General features: G+C 37.1%; 1 protein-coding gene across 36 annotated transcripts in view; it reads left to right on the top strand.

Annotated features, from left to right (window-relative positions):
• LOC115492903 (uncharacterized) overlaps positions 1–20,805 on the top strand; it is a 531,227-nt gene that overhangs the window by 239,784 nt on the left and 270,638 nt on the right. For 17 of the 36 annotated variants that reach the window (XM_072923227.1, XM_072923230.1, XM_072923232.1 and 14 more), the window contains 2 exons: positions 9,291–9,545; positions 20,053–20,106. In XM_072923227.1, the coding sequence (XP_072779328.1) occupies positions 9,291–9,506 (216 nt within the window). In that variant the 3' untranslated portion in view covers positions 9,507–9,545; positions 20,053–20,106. The other 19 variants (XM_072923306.1, XM_072923297.1, XM_072923299.1 and 16 more) reach the window with 5 other exon arrangements.

Here is a 20,805-nt window from a genome sequence, read left to right as displayed (position 1 = left end):
CCACCTTATTAGCAGCAGGAAAACAAAAGACCTTGGTGTTAAATTAAGAATTCAGGTTTGAAATAAAAAAAATCTGTATATAATTCCCATGGGTTTTTTAGGAGATTTTTTCTGTGTTTCTCTTTAACTTACTGATTTATCTACTGCTCTTACTTTTGTTTTTCTTTAGAGTTCAACCTCCAAAAGAACAGTGCATTTAAAATTCAGCATTAAATTAATAAAGGCCTGTCATACGAGAAATCTGTAGTGGCATCACTTGGGGTTTTTGTGTTGGCCACATTTTCATTCTGAAATCCATTTGGGAAGTTTTTTTTCTGGATTTTTAAACAGTCCAGTGCTCCCTGTAATACCACTTTGGGGCATCTCATATTTTCCCTGCTTCTATCTTGATCTGTTCTGCTCAATCCCTTCCTATTGCTCATTTCCAATTGTATTCCTGCCTATTTTTCCATGTTGGAAAACTTTGCATCACACATGCACTGGACTCTTCTTTGTTTACTAACTTTTGATTGTTGCTTTTGCAAAGATTTTGCTAATAGTGGTTATGAAGCATAGCTTTAGGGTTTTTTCAAATAAAGAAGTGTCATAAGGCATTTCTGTTCAATTAAGTTATTCAAAGTTTATTTTTATGCAGGTAATTAAATGAGATCCTTGTGTGGTTTTGTTTTTGCAGTGCTTTAGTTCAGCTCGGTCTGTCTTTACTCATGCCATGCAGTATTTTCTAACATTTTGAAATCATCCCTTACTGTCATAGTTCAATTGTAGGTTTTCAAAAATTTCCTGTGGTTTCTAGGATAAAAAGTTTACTTACTGTACCTTCAGTGGAAGCAAAGAAGTAGAAATTAATAATCATTCATTGAAACCTTTTATGTTGTTATATTGTTCTCAGGTACCCATTCTTGGAGAGTTTGGGAAATATTTCCATAATCTGATGTTAAAAGACAGTTCAGAAAATGAGGCAATTGGAATTTATCTTTGGAAAAGCCTCTCTGTCCATTGATGGGCATGTAAATATGCCTTCTTAAATAAATACATTAGATACCAGAAGCCGAGCTATAGGAAAATCATTGCCCTTGGTTTTGAGCTCTTGTAAAGTGTGTTATTAAGCCTGAGGAAAATTAGAGGAGGATTCTCCTAACTGACCTGAAGCAAATTTCAAAATTCCCACCTCACTCTCTTCTCCAAGAGTTGAAGTAGGGCATAGTCTCCATATGCTTTGAAGTCTACATTGCCTTTTATTTAGGGACAGTCTTGTATGACTCCAAACAATGACCTTCTATATTTTAATCTGGGAAGAACAAGTTCTGTGTCTCAGAGAACCTATTGCTCCATTATATTTGCTGAAAGTTTATACATAGCAAGGTTCTCTTTTATGTATTTTGGCATACATTTTAGTCAGTTTTATTCCTGGAGACCAACTCCTACGTCGTTATAACTTCTATTATAAATCTAAGAAAAAGTCAATATTCCATCTGAAGGACTAAGCTAAATGTAGAAGTTGGGTTGTGCTTTACACATACAGTGCTCATCCTCTGAAGGATGCAAAAGCAGCCATTTTTGTGTGTTTCAAAAATAGCCCAAGCATATAAAATAACAGCTGAAAAGATTTGCACTCAAAAGACTGTACTTTGCTCTTCCCACATAAAGTTCATTCCCACTTTTTTCTGCTTATTATGAATACACAAATGGCTTTCTGCAAAGCCCTCTTGCATTTTTTCCAAATGCCAGTCGGATAATACATGAAGAGCTCCTCTTCATATCAGAGATTGGACTGGAGGTGAAAACCAGATGTGGTTGGAATTGCCCTTGTGTAGTTGCAGAATAGCATTTCAGAGCCAGTTGGCCTCATTGGAACCTGGGAGCACATTTACAGTATCATTAGGGAGCATCTCTCTCTAGGAACTGTGATTCTCTGTGTTTTTGAAAGAGCCTGTTGTATTACTTGTAAAGAATTTCTAGTATTTCATTACTGTGGTATAAAAAATGAGTAATTTTTGTTTAGGTCTGCAGGTATAAGGTGGAGCTAAAAAAAATCTAACAGGTGCAGGTTTGGGTAAATAATTCATTATAAACTGAATTTGCAATTGCTAAATCATCAGCCAAACTATATAAAAATTCGGGAGTGGCAGGAAAATGATTGAGCCCCGAGGTGTATCTATATATTTATATATATTGCTTCAGCAGTGTTTTCTTGATATTTTTTCTCATAAAAATCAGTGGTTTTGAGATGGTTTAAAATAATGTATATCCTGAACTTATTATATGAACTCTTGGAAGGCAAATCAGCACACATTTTGGGAGCTGAATTTTTAAATTATAATGCCATGCTGTGTGTGATGGCTTTCAAGTTGTGTGGAGCTTATATTTACAGGTACAGGTAGGGCAGTAGACAGAGCTTGTAGCTGTGCAAAGTTTTCATAAATCCTATAGCTATAATTAAAGCTGATCTGCTTTTTCATGCTAAACATTGTTCTGGGATTTCAGTATGTTGAGAAACATTGGCTTCATAAGCAGTCATGTGTTTCTAATTCAGCAATTTTAATTACAGGAAATTTAATGATAATGAATAGTAACAAAAAATAAAATATAAAGGGAAAAAAAAGACAAAAGAGAACTTAGTTTCCATTCCAAGAAAAGAAGCCTTTTGGTAATAAACTGGTGGCTTTAATTCATTTGTTTTACTTAGAGCATATATGCTAACTATTAGCAGCGGTCTTTTATTTTATTTTTGCTTTCCTTTTTATTTTCTCTTTGGTTCCCTTTTTACAGCTACAAATATCAATTTAATAATTGGGGAAACATGATTGTAAGGTGTGATCCTAAACAGGAAGGCAGCTGGTGCCTTAAGAGTTTGGTAATAGGATACTAGATTTTGTCAGTGTTGTAAAATCAGTAACAAACTTAGGCAAGAATTTGGCCCTGCTGAACAAGAGTTTTGCCATTGATTTCAGTATAGCCCAAATTTCATTGATGGGGTGTGATAAGTAATAGCCTGAGTCAGAGACTGTGTCAAGCAGAGGAAAGCTGTCTCTTTGGCTTGCTTTGGCTGAAACATTTGTGGTCCCTGTGTCTGTATCACAGCGGGATCCAACCTCTGCCATTTGTGCCTTTCCCAGCAGAGAATTTAATTATGGAATAGGCACAAAGGTATGTAGCCTTCTGTTGGATTGGTTTCCTTTTGTTTTCCAAAAGTGGTGGGAAAACTGTTTGAAGGAGTTGCTGATGTTGTGTCCTCTCTGCTTTAACTTTTAATACATAAGACTTCAGTATCCCAGGTTTGTAGGACATCAAAGAATGAAATCTTCAGCAATTCGCACCAAATTGAGCATAAGGATGATAAAGTGTAGGATCCTGGGCCTGGAATACTGGCCAGTTAAAATACCAAATCATCCAGTTAAAAATAAAAGACAAATTCATACTGTTATTAGGGAACTGTGGAGGTCATTTGGTCACAGTGATTCATTTGGCCAAGAGCAGCAGTAGCCTATATTAGACAGATTTCATTCAAAATTGTCTTTGATGTAGAGCATAATCAATTACCTCTGGTGATCCTCATGTCAAATGTTACAGCTGATGAATTAACTTTACCTAACCCCACTGGTAGATTTATTTATGGATGCATATCCTGGCAACATACATAGATTTAGGGCATTAAGAAAAAAGTCAACTGCTAAGTAGCAGCTTGTCTGGTAGGCACTTTTTTTGGAAATAAAATCATCAAATATCATAAATGCAAACTTCCAAAAGACTGCAAATTCCAAGTAGTGTCTGACAGTGACATTCTTAAATTAAGATGTTTAAAAACATCTATTGAATAAATTTTGAATTTGACTGCAGCTTCCTTTTAATTTCAGTGTAATTCTACTTCCAGTTTAAGAGATGTTTCTTCATAGCCCTTCTTTTGGAATGTTCAGTAGCAACAAAGATATTAGAAATTTTAAATATGGTAAAATTTTGAAACCTATTTTGAAGTCCAGAGTGTTGTTTGAAGAACAAATGAAAACCTAAAGGGCTTGCTTTTCACACTTGAAATGCCTTAGGTTTTAAAGAAATCTCAGTGCTTTCCTTTGAAACTTAACAAAAAAAATCTGATATTTTTAAACCCCAAGGATCTAATCTGAATCTCACCCAGTCAGTTCTGGTTTCTCTGTGCATATTTATAAGCAAAGATCAGGAGACTAACATAATAAGAATTTCTGCCATCTTTCTTTTTAAGTTAGAACATCTTGATTTGTTTCCTTATTTTGTTCTTGGTGTCATGCCCTCAACTGCCTGCTAAAAATTAACCAGAAAGATGGGAAGGCATGTTTGCAAGCTAATGAACTTTAGCCATTTGAGTTTCTGATGTTCAAATACAGCACATTATGTTCATGATATATGTACAAAACTAATGTGATACAGTACAGAAGGTGGAGCCAGGCTCTTCTCAGTGGTATTCAGTGAAAAGTTGATAAGCAATTATATTTAAAGGCAATTTGAAAAAAAATCACAGCTTTTTACTTGGGGTGGTTAACATTGCAGCAGGATGTTCAGAGAGACTGTGGAGTGTCCATCCTTGGAGATATTTAAAATCTGATGGACACAGCCCTGAGCAGCCTGCTGAGGTGCCTTCCTGCCTCAGTTTTCTGTCTAAATCTGTAATATGGTCTTGGCTAATGTAATAACTTTTAAAAATGTAGGAGATTGTAAGCTAATAGTCTTACAGAAACATAAATCAACCAGATTCTGAAATTGTATTAGTTGTACTTACATGATATAAAATATGTAGATAATATGTATTTTGGGTAGTATTCAAAGCCGACCTTAAAACAGAACTTGGTAGCTCTGTTCCTAAATTAAAAATCAAAGTATTTTTGCTGTTATCATAAACAAGAGGATTGTGAAGACTAAAACCATAGAAGATGAAAATGCAGAAAAGTCACAATGTTAATACTGTGTTTAATACCATGTCCTAGAGGCAGACATTAACCAGCTGAAAAACACTTAAATTAGGATCTTTTTAAAATGCAGAGTTGCACAAATCATTAATAAAATTGATGTAGGTTTGCTTTCCACTTTTTTTTTTTTTTTTTTTTTTTTTTTTCTTTTTATTCCATTAAAAGTGTGTTTTCCCCTTGAAGCTGCCCCAGTCTTTTAGGAGCTGTGCTCTATCCCTGATTCTGGAAACTTTGGTGTGCATTTATGTGAAGAGTTAAAGATTTCAGTGGGGTCCAAGTGCAATATAATGATGTTGTTAACAGATTTATTTTCATACTGGGATGGCACTCAGAGCCTGAGCCTGGAGCCCCTCATTCTGTTAGATACACTCAGCACAGAGCAGGAGACTTCCTGCCCAAGGAGTTTCTCCTCAAGCACACAGTCAGAGTGAACTCCCCAACAGCTTCCATGCATGACATTGGTATGCTCCACCTTCCCCCAGCTTTCTAAGGGGCACTTTGGGGTATAGTTTTTTTAGGGAAATTGTTCTCAAAGGTAAAAGGTACACAGAAAAGAGGAAAATAAATTAAGGAATGGAGTTATGACCCATTTGGAGTGTCAGAATGAGCAGGTGGAAGAGTGTGTCTGATATCTAACACTTGGATAGTGTATTTGCATGCCAAAAACTGTTTTAAGAATTATTAATTGTTATGTACTTGCAGTAGTTGATAATGCAAAAATTCATCACTTCTTTTTTTTTTTTCTTTCTGGTTTTTTTTTTGTTTCTGAATTCCTAGGCTGGAATTCATCATGCCGATAGCTATGAGAGACACAGTTTCTAAAATGGTGCCCTTTTGCTGCATCATTAGCTAATGTCCTCATCAGTAAACAAAGAAAAAAAATCCCAATTTTATTAACAGTTCTTTTGCCTTTAAATTAGCATTGCATACTTAGTATGTGTTTGTTTACTTTTTTTTTTTATTTATTTTTAACTATCGTTTAAAGCAATAAACCAAAGCTTTGAATAGCATACATGGACATGTTTTAATATATTCATGAGTGATCAAAATACAGTACAGAAATCACATATGCTGCTCTGTTGCAACTTTCAAGGTTCAATCCATCATTCTGGAACCCAGGGGGCTGAGATTTGACATCCTGCCTAGAAACCATACTTCAGATTGGCTGGAACCATGCCATCTCATGTTCAGGTTAAAAGAGCAGCTGTAATTTGTCTGGGTAGCACTTTAACTATGCACAGCAAATTGTAAAACCCATTTTCAGTAATAAACTAGAAGATAAAATAGGTCCATTTGCTTCATTTCCTGATTCATACAAGATTTTCATCATTTTGATACAATACCACTTGGAGTTTGATGTTACAATGATGTAGATTTCTGTAACAATTTTTCTCAGATTAGCAGTTTTATTTAGCCTATATACAGTATGTAGAAGATTTCTCTTTTGACATTTAGTGGAAACCTTTTTCTATTGTTCTTTGGAACTGAAAATATGAGAATAATTTCATAGTAGGAGTTAAGTTTATATGTGATTGCCACAATAAATAAACCCCAATTGTGCTCTTTTTTGAATTGTAAATACCAGATGTGAAAATACTCTATCCTGTCCTCTTTTTTTCCCCTTTTATGTCTTAGTGTGGCTTGCTTGCAAGGGAATCGCAAATGTAAGTATTCCCAGCAATGCAGTGAGATGTCTTTTATATATATTTTTTTTCTTTATAGCTTTGGTTTGTAGTTATTTTATATTTCAACATTTAATGTTTGCAAGTGTGACTTGGACTGAGCAGCAAGAAGGGAAGGGAAGGGAGTTTTCTCTGTCATTTAGGACCCCAAGAGAACTCATCCCAGGATAGACTTTCCTCAAGGGATTTGTCAATGAGCCCAGTTGTGGGCAGCCAGATCAGAGGTGGCCCCTCTCACCTGTACATGGAGGCTGTGGGTTTTGTTTCAATTCTTTTTGGATTTTGCACAGTTTGAGTTCCAGCTCTTGATTTTGATAGAAGTCTGCAGAAGCTTTGTGTGCCCGCAGACTGTAAGAAACAGCTTTAAATACCATTCTACTTCAGTGAACAAGTAATGGCTCGACCATTAAATAATTAGCCAACCACCTCTGAATCCTTGGTACATTTACTTCACCAGCCTCCCTAAAAATGTCAGATTGTTGGGTTTCCCTTTTCACAGAGCCATTTCTCTACCTGCATCTCTACTTGGACTTCTCTCTTTCAGCTCCACAGACCTCTCTCTTTTGGGGTATATTTTCAAGCCTCAGAGTTTGCTAAAACAAAAGGAAAACCCCCTGTCACTCTTCCTAAGCCCTGTGCCTCACCTCTGAGCTGAGGAGTCCCATTCACAGACACATCTCTGGGTGCTGCCCATGCATCACCATGGTAGCACCAGGGAAGGCTCTTTCCCTTACCCTTCCCTCAGTACCACGGGGCTTTTTTGACACTGTTGGCAAGATGCTTGTCTCTGTTACTCCATTGTTGTAGCTCAACCTACCCTACTGAAAATAAATTCTTGCAAGATGTTTGTTTCCTTTAGCCCTTTGAAAATGCCTCTGTATTAAGAATTTATGCAGCTACAGTGTACTCGTATTAGGCATGTAATTTCCTGGTGTAGCCAAGCCAGGGAAAATGAAATGTGTTTCTGTATATTCCGTCTCCCCCTACCACCGTGAAGCAAGAGCAGGCTGCAGGGTAGCATTGTGTGTCTTGGTGACCACACAAGCACTCAGTATTCACTGGAGACTTGGAGGTACGACAGCTGCATATAAATATGCATAGTTGGAGAGATCCATGCTTGTGCCTCGTTCTAGGGCTGATTGGCTGTGCTGCTGCCCCTGCAAATCAATGAGCATTTCCCTCGTCTATCAGCTGCTCCCTTGCTTGGAAGTAGACAAAATGGTTAAAACACCAGCAGCCCACAGAGGGCTCCTGAGTGAGGGAGACTTGTTTGCTACAGCACTCAAAACATTTTCCTGAATCTACAGTAGCTCTCTGTAGATGAATTTAGCACTCAGCAGATTAATTTAGCTCACAGTGTGCTGGATTTAGAAAGAAAAACTAATATAGATGAATACATTCTGTTCAGCCAGCATATTTTGTTTTGCAACAATACACATGTCTTATTTGAACTGCAATCTGGTTGGAAAGCATTTTGTGAGTGGTGCATTGGTCATAAAAATGAGTCATGCTTGCTCATTTTTTAAAAAGCTCTCATCTACTGCAGATTGAGGAAAAAGGTATTGAGCAATTCACTGGAGAAAGTATTGGAATTTCAGCCATCTCTGATGAGCTCTGGGCAGTTTTTAAGGTAGACTTTCGTATTGTGTTGCAAAAAAAGTAGCAGCTTTCCCTTTGTTACCTGCATATCTCAGTATGTGATGTGCACCACCCTGCTCATTGTGGCTTGGCTCATCTGCCTTGTGGGCAGGATTTCCTTGGAAGGATCTACAGGTTGGAAGCTGAAGGTATATCCAATGGCTGTTGGGAAGAGCTCGAGTAGGATAAAATCAAGATACAAAATCCATTGTTTCAGTTTAAACTTTAACTTTCTTCTTTAACCTGGAACATGTCACAAGGAAATTAGGACTAAATTGCTTATGGGTGACAACAAGGTGGCTACGTGATTACAATAACAGTCATGTTTACTATTTCAGGAGCTAGGAAATTGAATAAAAAAGATAAAGATATAAACTAAAAATATTTTAAAACCCAGGAGCTGATGAGATAATTTGAACAATTTTATTTGAACATAAAATGGTCAAGGAAATGAAAAGAAAAATGCTGTGATATGACAAGCTAGCTTTTGAAAATAAATTAGTATCCTATAGGTAAATGAGTATCCTATAGGAAAAACCATCTCCCAACACAGCTTCCAGAGCTTTTCTTGACCAAGTATTTCCACTACCAGCAGCAGAATGATGATTACAAAACATTCTTTCAGTCTCTCAACATTTTTAAAAGGAAAAAACCCCACATTAAAGAATGGGTTGAAGAGCAAATAACTCCTCTTCAATTGAGTTGGTGCTGTACAGTGCAGATCTAATTTACTTGGGAGGTTCTCTGGTGTTACCATGATGACTGCTTCATAATAGTGATTCCCAGTCCTATTTAATCAAAGGACTACTGAACCTTTTGGAGAACACAAACCAAAGATATCCCTCTTAATGATAGCGCAGTGGTTTTCTTTTACCAGTAAATAAAAATGAAGCAGAACTTTGGAAGCTCTTACGAGGTTTGTTTTGCCCACTTGTTTGTGCACTGCCTTGCATGTGCAGAGATATGTGCGTGTTTTCTTCTCTGTTTTTAAATCCGACAATATTTCTGGAGTTTATCTTGTGAAACCTTACAGGCTCCCAGGAGCTTTCAGTCAGTATGTCCAGTGCTGCATGGAAGACCACAGAAGGCTGGAGGTGTTCCTGTGTTTGCCAGGAGCCTTGCCCACCAAACCAAAAGCATTCTGTGCCCAGTTGCTCTTCCTTCTAGATGGCAAATTCTGCTTTCAGTGAGAGACTGCAAGGTGGAAATCTCCCAGGCTTCATGTGGGATTTTACCAGCTCTCCTGTGAGGAGGATGAGGCAAAGTGGTGCATCCACAGGACATGCAGGTAGGCACGGTGACTCGCCATGCCTTCTGCCATCTCTCTTCCAGGAGTGGGAATGCCTTAGGAGTAAATTCTCCTCCTGGAAGAGGAGTGAGCAACCACTATGCCACAAAGACAACACTGGGAGCTGCAAGAAGGGGCTGGAGAGGGATTGGCACCACACTGTCCTGGCAGCCCCTTGCCCCTGGCTTTGCCCCTGCAGCCCCCAACTCCAGTGAACAAAGGATGAAGATGCAGAAGACAGGAATTTTTCTAAGGAATGTTTGGGACACAGGAAGCAAGGAGTGGCTTCTGCTGACTGAGGTCCAGTTTTTTCTTGGTGCTAGTTTAAAGTCACCCAATCTTTCCTTTTCATTGACTCTGTTAAGGTGGTTTTGTGGATAAATACGAATCATGGAAAGCTAATTGTAAGTCACAAAGATGCAACCGTACTTCTACAAGGACTTTGTGAGTGCTGCAAGGCTGAGTACCCTAGACCACTAGCCTGTGCAAATGTATTGAGGGGGGATTAGTAGTTAGCTTTGCTTTCAGTAGTTTGAGATTTTTGCAAATAGACCAGACTTGTCTTTGACATGGGAGAACACCAGAGCATCCTACTGCAAATCCTTGCCTTCCAAAATCCACTTCATTCATCTCCTCCTTTCAAGGTTTTCTGTGTTCTTGGCAACAGATGCAGAGGAAATTAAAAGCTTTGCTTCGAGACTATCTTCAACAATGGAGGCCAGTTTCTGAGAATCCAGTTCTAAAAACTTCAGTTTTTATTGTTTTCTGTGCTTCCCTGACCAGATCTCCTTTCTGTGGCAAAGTACTGCCATCTGTAAGATATATTAAACTAGATACATTTTAGTGTGTTGGTACTTGAGAATACCATGCTTATGGCCATTATGGTTTAAGATTGTGCCAGACTTCAGGGCACACAGAGCCTCATTTTAAATGTTTAATTAATTTTTCTTCTTTTTAGTTTGTTTTTCCTCTTTTGGTTCAGTGTGATCCAACTTAAAAGTTGCAGCTTGGGACACATCCATAAACTGGGCTAATTTAATCTAGGTCTGTTATACATAAATGTACATTGTGGCTCTGATGTGTACATGGAAACAAGGGATAACATATATTGGTAGAACTGACTTGTCTGTACATTATAAAAGTAAAAAGTGTCCCAAGTAGTGAAGCAGTGGTGTTTCTATAGCTTCTCATAAAGAATATTTGCTGCTGTAGTATTTATAGAAGCTAATGGATCTCAAAACTTCCTCTTGATCATTACAGTAGTTTTTATATTTTTATGCAAAAACAGTTTCATGATCATATTAAATGAGTTAGGAACACAGTTATTTCTTTCCTGGAGCACAACTGGCCACTTCTTCCTATTCCTGTGATATAATTTTAAGCTGCTATTTTCCGCATTCTCGATATTGCATAGTAGGTTATAAATGCTAAAGTGAACAAGGTAAGAGATGTTTCAGCTGTGCACAAGCCATGCTTTGTTATGTGAACAGGACCAAACAACCAATATAGATGCAGTCTATATTGGACTCCTCATTGTCATTATTTTCATCTTACCTTGAGAAAGTTAGAGATAAAATAATAGACTAAGGTTGACTACCTCAATACATGGGATGTGGAAAGTATTTAGCATCAGAGAAGCAGATATCCTGTTTAATAAAGTTGCTGCTATTTGGAAAGAATATTTGGTTTGTTTTGAAGTTCATATAAGCTTGGATATAGAGGTTTTACAGTTTTAGTCCTAGGAAACAGGAATTTTGTTTAATGAGGTATAAAAACATTTTATCTCCTGAAGTGTTATTGGTTCACTGGAAATATTTTTTTTTAAGATTTTGTCTGCATTAGACACATGATTTACAAGCAGTATTTGCCTTCATCACCTTTTCCTCTTCATTCTCCTGTCCGTTTCCCTCACTTCAGCAAACTTACCTGTGTGATAGAGATAATAATTTGTAATAACTCTGTATCTGAAGAGTTGTACTGGCAAAGTCATAGCAGTTACTTCTGGCTGCTATCTCTGTGTAGGCAGTATTTCTTCATGATATAGTGGAGCTATCTCATTTAAACAGACTCAGGTGCAGGGAGAAAATCCCAGTCTTCAGTAAATAAAGTGGGTATCACTGTCCTGAATGCAACAATGTTTAGAATTTTTATTTTTTGCTCCGTATTTGATGAAAGCTTTGACAAACGGTGTTGAACAGTCTGGTTTGATGAGATATATTTTCCCAAGGAATTAAGAAGAAATAAGATGATACTGAAAACAGCATGGATTTTACAGTTGCTTTGGAATTCTGTGCACAAACCACACGAAGCATGTTTCTTTCTTCTCTCCTTTATTCTGGGGTGTTTTTTGGTTTTGTTTTTCTTTAATTGCATATAACTACAGGAACATCAATTTTTGTATCAAAGACTAAAAAATGCTGCACACAGCAAAATACTACTGGCTAATCAGTTTCTGTCTAAAGGTGTATAGGGGGAGGAAAAGACACTGCATTTTTTGCTTTCAAGACAGCCAAGATAGCTCATCTATGCACAGAACATTCCAGGGGCAGCAGGAGAAAATCTATGTACATAAGATTTGCTGAACCCTTATCACTCAGGAAGTGGGAGGAATGGTCTTTAGATTGGCATTCTAGTCTGGGTTATCAGAGACCTAGTCGTGGTTCCTGAGTTATCACAGATATCCCGATGTTAAGTAGCATAAGTAGTTTTCCTATGCCTCAGTTCCCCATCAGGTAAAAATAGGGATCTCTTAAAGGGCTGTTGTGGGCATAAATACCTAAAGCTTGTTAAGTGCTTGGCTTATTCTGTAAGGAAGCTTGTCTAAGTACCTCAAAGCACAGTTTAGGCTGGAATGTGTATATGTGGTATCCATGCCCCAGGGATTCATTAATATCTTGGGAGACAGAGGCCCAGTGAACGTTAAGAGGATGGAAATACCAGCAATGCACTGAACTGCTCTTGTGTAAGAACCAAGAGACACTTCTTAGTGGAAGGCAGTTCTTTGAGCTGCGGCTGGACATGACTAAAGTAGAGAAATATTGAATTGCTTGGTCCAAGGAGATGCCAGGGAACGAGAGAAAGCTCTTATGAAATTCTGCATTGAGAGAGGAGGAAGTGGAGGAGCAACACAAGCAAGTACTTTTTAAGAAGGAATATTTCTAGAATGGATACTTCTTCTTGGAAGTCAGACATGCAAGAACAAAAAAATGGAAGAGAATCAGGCAACAGGACATAACCACAGAAGGATTTTTCTTCTGGTAGACAATATAGCGAAAGGGAGAATATGTTAGAGAAGATGGAGAGAGTAACAGTAGCAGCTACTGAAATACTGATGTCAATTTATTTTGTTTAACTAGTGAAACAGTAATATTGTGGATGAAGTTGTGCAGAGAAGAACATCACAGAAGGATCCTAAATCAGAAGATTTATAGTTTGCAGCAAAAAAACCATTCTGTGTGAGAAGATTTCTGTAGCAGAATAATCAGAAGAAGAATAATTATTGAAAATACTTCTCTCCAGCTGAAAAACCTCTGCAGGGAATCTGTTTTAGCGGAGGAAGAAGGGTGCTCTAGAGATAACAGAGCTCTTTCAAGGTTAAAGGCAGAGGTCACGGTGGTGCTGTAAATTCCACCAGCTCCAGTTGTCTGCGCCGGGCCCCAGGAGGAGACCCCGGGCTGTCCATGGGCGACGGAACCACGGCTTGTTCCTCTGTCAGGATAGCGCAAAGTGCGTCCTAAGTAAGTGCTTGGCCATGGAGGCAACAGGTTCCTGATGCAAAAATAGTTATGGGTGGGGGATGTGACTTGTGTGGAAAAATACTGAGAGACGAGGCAGTCAACAAAAGGGAAAGCAGCTGGGATACCAAAGCTGTGCCGGGAAAGATGAGCTGGGATTTCTCTAAGAACAGATATCAAAATTTTAAGGTAGAGAATAATCTTTAGGATAAAGTGTAAGTACAGAGAGTATCTGACTGGATTTGAAAGATGAAATTTTCGAGAATTATCTTTGAGAATGGCAGGGATTAGATGACTTTTCCCTTGTTTTATGCTTTTCTTTGCTTTCCTAAGACCATTCAATTTAATAGGAAAAAAACAAAAGTACAGTGACATGTCATCCCATCTCACCTCCTTTACAACACTATATGCAGATAGATTTGCTAGATGAGGTATTTGTTTGGTTTGTTGGAGGGGGTGAGCAGCAAACAGAATATAAATTTCTCCTGTTTAGTCACCCTAGTGAAAAAATGAGCAATTTGGCATTTAGCTGTCAGGTCTATGTACTGTTCCTGTACAAACCTTGTTTAAGAAGGATTTAAGTAAATACAAATGAAGTACTGAAAACATAAAACATCTGGAACATTTTAAAGATACACTGAAACATAATGTGATTATTTTCTATTGAGCTAATTATACCTGGTATGAATTTTAAAAAATTCCACTTTGCAGCCATTGTTATATAACTTGTGGCTTTTCTATTCTTTGAAATTCAGCTTTCCATTCATGTGGTATATTGAAAAATGTTACAAGACAAATTACAAAGCTCAACTGAATCAACGCCAAAAATCTTAACCAAGTTACTCTACTAGATAAATAACTAATATAGTGCTTACTCTTCTGTGGTTTTTTTTGGATTTTTTTTTTAAATCAAAAAGAAATGCTAATGTAATAAGCCAGGGCTGAGCAGGATGTGCTTTTTTTTTTTTTTTTCCTGGAGTATGGCTTACTGGAGTTGCTCTGCACCTATAATGAGTTATTTAAGATCAGTTTGTGAGCTACTATTCCTGTGTAGCATTTTGTATTCCCCAGTCTGGAATAGGATAGTTTTTCTTCTGCTAGCATTTGGATGAGGGGTTTCTTCTCCATGGGAGAACACTCTGGATGCTGGAGAAGTTGCAGGGAACAAGAGGAAAGCAGAAATCTGCTGTTTGCCTACTGAAGGGAGATGAAGAGGGTGAATTCCAGGGGAGTTGCCTGCCTGTATATCTGCTCTGGGTACTCCAAAAGTAGCTGCCACGGGGAGTGAGCTGCAGGGAATGCTGATTAAGTGGGAGGTGTGGATATGCCTTCCAATCCTCCTCCAAATGCAGCAGAGGTTTTCCTTCTCCCTTTTGACGCAAAAATGGGTTTACAATGCAATTCAACCCCTAGCAAATATATTAAAATCAATACTGGTTTAAATATTTTAGAAGTAAAAAAGACTTAAAAGACTTTGTCCTTTCTTTTTGCAGCAGTGACTGAAACTACTACTAACAAAATGAAAACAGCTTTGTGTTGTTAAATTGGTCATTGCTTGGGTACAACATGCTGTAGGACTCCGACTGCAATTAGCAAAGCCAATGTTTGAGTTTAGTTTTATCCCTAATTTAAAAACTGAAGTGAGCTTGAAGCCTTAGAAAGTAGAATAGATCTCACTGGGGAAGGAAAAATTAGGTTTTTACCCCTAAATCAGTCATAATTTGCAAAAAAACTTGAAGAACACAAATTCATTTAATAAAATATTTGATTGACTTTTCTGTATTATGCTTTTGAGACAACCGTTCACAAAATAAATTTTTTTTTAGGAATTTGAAAATCCATACGATGAAAATCGCTTTAAATAGTTTGTGATTTTTATCACACAAATGAGAAGGAAGGAAGGAAGGAAGGAAGGAAGGAAGGAAGGAAGGAAGGAAGGAAGGAAGGAAGGAAGGAAGGAAGGAAGGAAGGAAGGAAGGAAGGAAGGAAGGAAGGAAGGAAGGAAGGAAGGAAGGAAGGAAGGAAGGAAGGAAGGAAGGAAGGAAGGAAGGAAGGAAGGAAGGAAGGAAGGAAGGAAGGAAGAAGAAGAAAGAAAGAAAGAAAGAAAGAAAGAAAGAAAGAAAGAAAGAAAGAAAGAAAGAAAGAAAGAAAGAAAGAAAGAAAGAAAGAAAGAAAGAGTTTGGTTCCTCTCATACCTTACTGTTTTCTTGAAATACAAAAAATGACACGAACACCATTTTTTGCCTACACAATTATCCAATCCAGTTTTATTAGTATCTGAGGTACTAGTGGGTGACTTCTTATGATTTTTTAAAATTAAATATGACTTCTCAGTCTTTTCAGATTGACCCTGTTCAGCTGGAAACAAGCATTAAAAATGGGTATTTTTTTTAAACATTTAAATTCAATGATTGTCAGCATTTTTTATGAAATTTAGAGGACCTTTAAGCTATTTTTTGCATGCACTTATTACAGTCTCCAGTATAATTAGCCTTTTCCTCCTGAAATGTGTAAGTTTGTTGAGTAGAGTTATCAGTGTCCCAGGAGCACTGGGAACATCCTGGGAACACTTGTTATGTTCAACTGGTTGTATTCTAGGGTAGTAGTGCTAGGGATAAAAACTGGGAAAATAAATGTCAGAGTGGTCATGGTGTATCTGAATCCATCTTGAGAACAGGAACCCAATTCCAAGATGGAAAGCTGTGGGTAGCTGACACAGGGGTTAAAACAGAGACATGCTGAAAGGCAGGAATTTGCAGCTCTCAAAGTTCACTGGAAATATTTGTTATTGTGTTTGTAACCAGTGTGTTGCTGCTGTAAGGTGTAAGAAGCCCATTGCAGTATTATACCAAAAAAAAAAAAAAAAAAAAAGAAAAAAAAAAAGAAAAAAGACATAAAAGCATTGTGCAATGAAATCTGTGCTGTCCTGAAATGCCTTGATGTTACCACAAAGGTATTCAACTGTGATGTTTCCTGTTTTCCCAAGTTTTTTAAGCAGACATCTAAACTGATTTCTTTTATCTGTGGTTAGGTAGACAATGTACAAAGCCATTTATATAGGAAGACTTGAGTCCATATTAATAAAATAAGGTTGATTTTAATACTTTAAAAAGTCCTTACTTTAATTATCTAGTGTGAATTTCTGTAGGCTCTCTGTTCTTAATTCTTTTCCCTTTTCCACATAAGTGGGTGTGGAATGGGATGGAAGAAATTCAGGCATTATAATGTGAATTCCAGGACTGTTTGTGCTGAGCTGGTTTTAATGTCTACAGGACTAGGGTCAGAAAAGCCAGTTTAATTATGTACAAATATCCAAGAGCTAGAGACAAGGACTCCAGCTACTGATAAAAGTAACCCCAGCACTGGTGAGTGTTGCAAAATAAAGATCCCCCAGAAACTCAGTTAATGGCATCTTTGTTCCTAACCTGTGACTTTGTAGAAGTCCTGATACTTCAGGTTTAAAAATTAACAATGTGGACCTGAAGTGAAAATAATACTTTGAAAGTGGGGATGAAACAAACTCTTCCCTTTTCATCTTCCCCAATGATTTACAGGCAAACACCACCCCAGGCAACTTCCGAACTTCCATAATTGCATTGAATTCCTTGTTAATTGGGCTTTTCTCTTGCTTTTGAGTTCTTTCTTGAGTAATGCCTGCTTTATAATGACTTGTGTGCAGACAATAAATGTAGAGATTTAATAGGATGAAGGCTGTGGCTCCGTATAAAGATATTTAGCCCTTAACTCCCATTGAAATCAATACCTTTCCAATTCTTGTTATGACTTAAAATTAATATGCATAAAATAGGATTATTATTAAATGTTTGAGGGATAAAAAGAGAATAAAAATACTGTTCTCCTCTAAAGGGATTGTGAAAATTGTATCTTTAGAACTGCATGGTAATTGTTCCTGTAACTTGATGCCTTTTACATCATATGTGCTCAATTCAAAAATAAGAATTTGGTGACTGTGTCTGGAAACTTAGAAGGGAAACTTGCTTCATTTCTTGCTTGGACATCATCACAAGTTAAAAACCCTGTCTTTCATCAGACTCCTTATGATGCCTGTTCCTCCAGAGCAAGGAGGGAAAACAATTTGTTTGTGATTCACTAGAAGGTAAAGAATTAAAACTATTTTCTCTAAGCAAAGCAGAGATAAGTCGACTAAGGAGGAGTGAGCAGTATCTTTTGCTCTGAAAGAAGTGGAGCTGCTGCTTTTTTTTTCCCAGAGCAGAGTCGTAGGTTTGGGGATTTTGGCTGGTTCAGGAGTACTGGTAGCAATGTCAGCATCAGCAGGGATGGGTGGCCATCACAGTTCTTCGACCTGGCCAAATCTGCAAATTGCATCCCATCTCTCATGAGTGCATTTACTCTTGCAAGTTTGCATGCACATGACGTTGTTACTGAAAGGAACAGCAAAAGTGCCCAGAAGTCTAACAGGCAAAGATAGTTTGCTCTCTAATGCTAAACAAATGTAATGATCAGGGGCACCCATGCTTGGTACTGGAGTCTAACATGAGTGATTGAGGTTGGTGGGACATAACTGGTGACCTAACAACATGTCAGGAAAAAAAGGGAGATGAACAGTCAGTGGCAAATGCTGTTGTCTTTTAGTGCACATAGTGATAGTCCTTCTCATGCAAACATGGCTTTCTTAAAAGAACAGATTCTGGTTATGTTTTCTGTTGGTTTTAGATCAGGGTTTTTTTGTTTTGGGTTTTTTTCATAGTAGTTCTAATTCCCATGTAGGACCTCAGAATAAGAATTATTAAGCAAATCTTGCAAAAGCATACTCACCAGTTTATTTTATCCTTTATCCCATCATCAGTCATCTTTTCCCTGTTTTTGCATTTGCTCAAACTCTCTTGCTGTTAAACTGTTTCCCTGCTATTAGATCTGAGCAGAGAAACTGTTTTATCTACAGTTACATGCACTGTCTGGTGGTGCAAACCCAGTAACAGGGCTGTGGTTAGGACTCACACAATAAGTCTTTCTGAAATGAGAGAGATGTTCTCAAAAGTCACAAACAGGCAGATGGCTGAGGAAACGGCGAGGACATGGCCCTTTCAGTTCAAAGTTGTCTGACCTACATCATAGATTCTGAATTAAGATAAAAGTAGCCTGACTGCATCAGAAAGATGTTAATGTAACAAGAGAAACCTTTATTTTAAGCAATATATACTTATTTGTATATAAATATTCAGTTTTGCTGAATACTGGGCTGATTTGACATACTTTGCATCTGTACCTTTTCTTGTTGCTGTTCGTTGGTCTATTCCAAAATCTCAGCATCATGGTCAGTAGTTTCCCTTTTAGTGAAAGATGTGAGCATGTTGGCCAACACACATGCATGGAATGACGTTCCATATGGCAGAAACTACTGTCTCAGATGGCTGGTAGAGAGGTAAAAGAGCTGTTTTTCTGTCTCACTATAATCCTTTTCAAGAGTCTTTTGTTGACGTTGTTTTTACACTTCCAATTATAAAACTCAGCTTCCAGAATCCAGGATTAAAACTGTGTTTCTTCCTTTGGGGTCAATAGATGTCTGGTGGAACGCTCCTAAAAAACCCTTCTGTCACAAGAGTATAAAGAAAGGATGGAATGTGCTGTCAGTCATTCCCTGACCTTGAGGAGGATCATCTGCATCTTCCAGCACTGGAGCTGGTGATAGTGGCTGGCAGATATCATTCTTCCTAACAGAATTTCTGAAGATTATATCCAATCCAAACACACTCCTTAGGTATTCACTTATCAAGAAAATTATTTGCAATGTGCTCAGTGTTTTTTGCTACTGAAACCTTCAAGCAGGGCCTTGAATATATAAAATCTGGTATAATTCTGGGTCCTCTGCAAAAAATGAGTCCATGTGGCCCAAATTATTCAGTTTTCAGTCTGATTTCTTGGCATCGAGGAATTCATCTGGGACAATGTTATTCCTGCAAAGGAATTTGCTGAACTTGAGTTGTGCAGTGTTTGCAACACAGTTAAAGCATTCATGATTAGAATATATGGACCATAGCAAAATTATCACTGTTGTTTTTTTTTTTTCTATGAGGATTTGAATACTACTTATTTAATGTCTCTCCAAACCACAGGTCAATCAATGAAATTTCACAAAATACCAGTGCTTGAACTTTTTGAATGTCTTTCGGCACAGGCTCAAGAGGAGTTCCCATGGAAATACTGTGTGACTAAGTAATTAAAAACTGTTGCATATTCTGTACTCATTGAAGAAATAAAAGTTGCTCAGGAAGGCTAAAAACTTGGCATTTTTTGATGTTAACATTCATCACATAACAGTCTTAATAATGTTTTTTTGACATTATATTTACTTGAAATACTATAGAAAGTAAAGTAACTCTGTGTATTTCAGTGCCCTGAAGAGCATTTAATGAGAAATACCTACCTTTTTTTTTCACCATCTCAATGTATGAGTATCCTTTATAGTTATGATAGTTATATATTTGGATTTGAATAAAAATATACAAAAGTTGATATCAGCTATGTAACAGATACCCTTAAGAAACCTTTCTTTAAATAGCATGGTTTGGTATATCTGGTTAGTTTAGTTCTGTTTATAAGTGTAATCCTGCCACACAGTCAGGAATCTTCTGAACAAACAGGGACCTGCTAGATTTTCAGAGGCTTTTCATTTAGAATGATATTGATGCTTGCAGTTTCTATATAAGGATAACCACTCATTACTACATTTTTTCATCAAAAATATGAGAGAGATAAATAAATTATAATGAAGCTTTTTTTCCTCTTTGCAGGTTTCTTTTACAATGTGTTCTGCTCCAGCTAGTGAATTTTGTTTAGCTGACCAGGTAAGCAAATATGCATAGTCATTTTTTTTTTTCAGAAAAAAAATGTTTTCCAGACATTTGACAAATGTCTAATTCTGAGAGATTGGTGTTCTGAATTGTTGGATAAAATTTGCAAAATATATTATAAATATATTCAAAAAGCTTTTGTTAGTTCTTAATTTAAAAGACTCAAAACCAAAACAGTTAAAATTTTAAGAGTTCGATGATTTTCAATTAGGAAATTTATCACATTTTCCAGATATTTGAACTTTTATTGTTTCTCTTCCTTCTTTTATTTTCTCCTTGTTTCCTCAAATTTTGCATTGATATTTATGGGCTTTTTTGTTTTTATCAAAATTTTACTAGTGAAGCTTTTTTTTTTTTTTTGCTATCAGTTTTCCTCTGCCTACCAGTATTTCAGCATTTCAAACAAAACCATGTGCTGGGAACTCAAGGGATGGTATTTTAACACCATGGGAATGGCAAAGCAATGCTCTAGTGGCTTTTGGGAAATAGAGGTGGCTTTGGTAATTCATAACAGCATTTCTGAAATTAACAAAATACAATTGAGAACTTAATGAAATTACAGGTTTCCAGTGATCTTGTATGATTGGTATGAAAAAAAATTAAGGTAAAGCACCAAATTACACTCTTGCTGTGTCTAGGCTTGTAGGCTGAATTCTGTGTTTTACTTGTGGAATTTTAGTTTGGCTGGCTGTT

Source organism: Taeniopygia guttata, chromosome 1 (genome assembly GCF_048771995.1).
Source record: "Taeniopygia guttata chromosome 1, bTaeGut7.mat, whole genome shotgun sequence".
NCBI classification, from domain to species: Eukaryota; Metazoa; Chordata; class Aves; order Passeriformes; family Estrildidae; genus Taeniopygia; species Taeniopygia guttata.
This window is presented reverse-complemented; position numbering and strand designations above follow the sequence as displayed.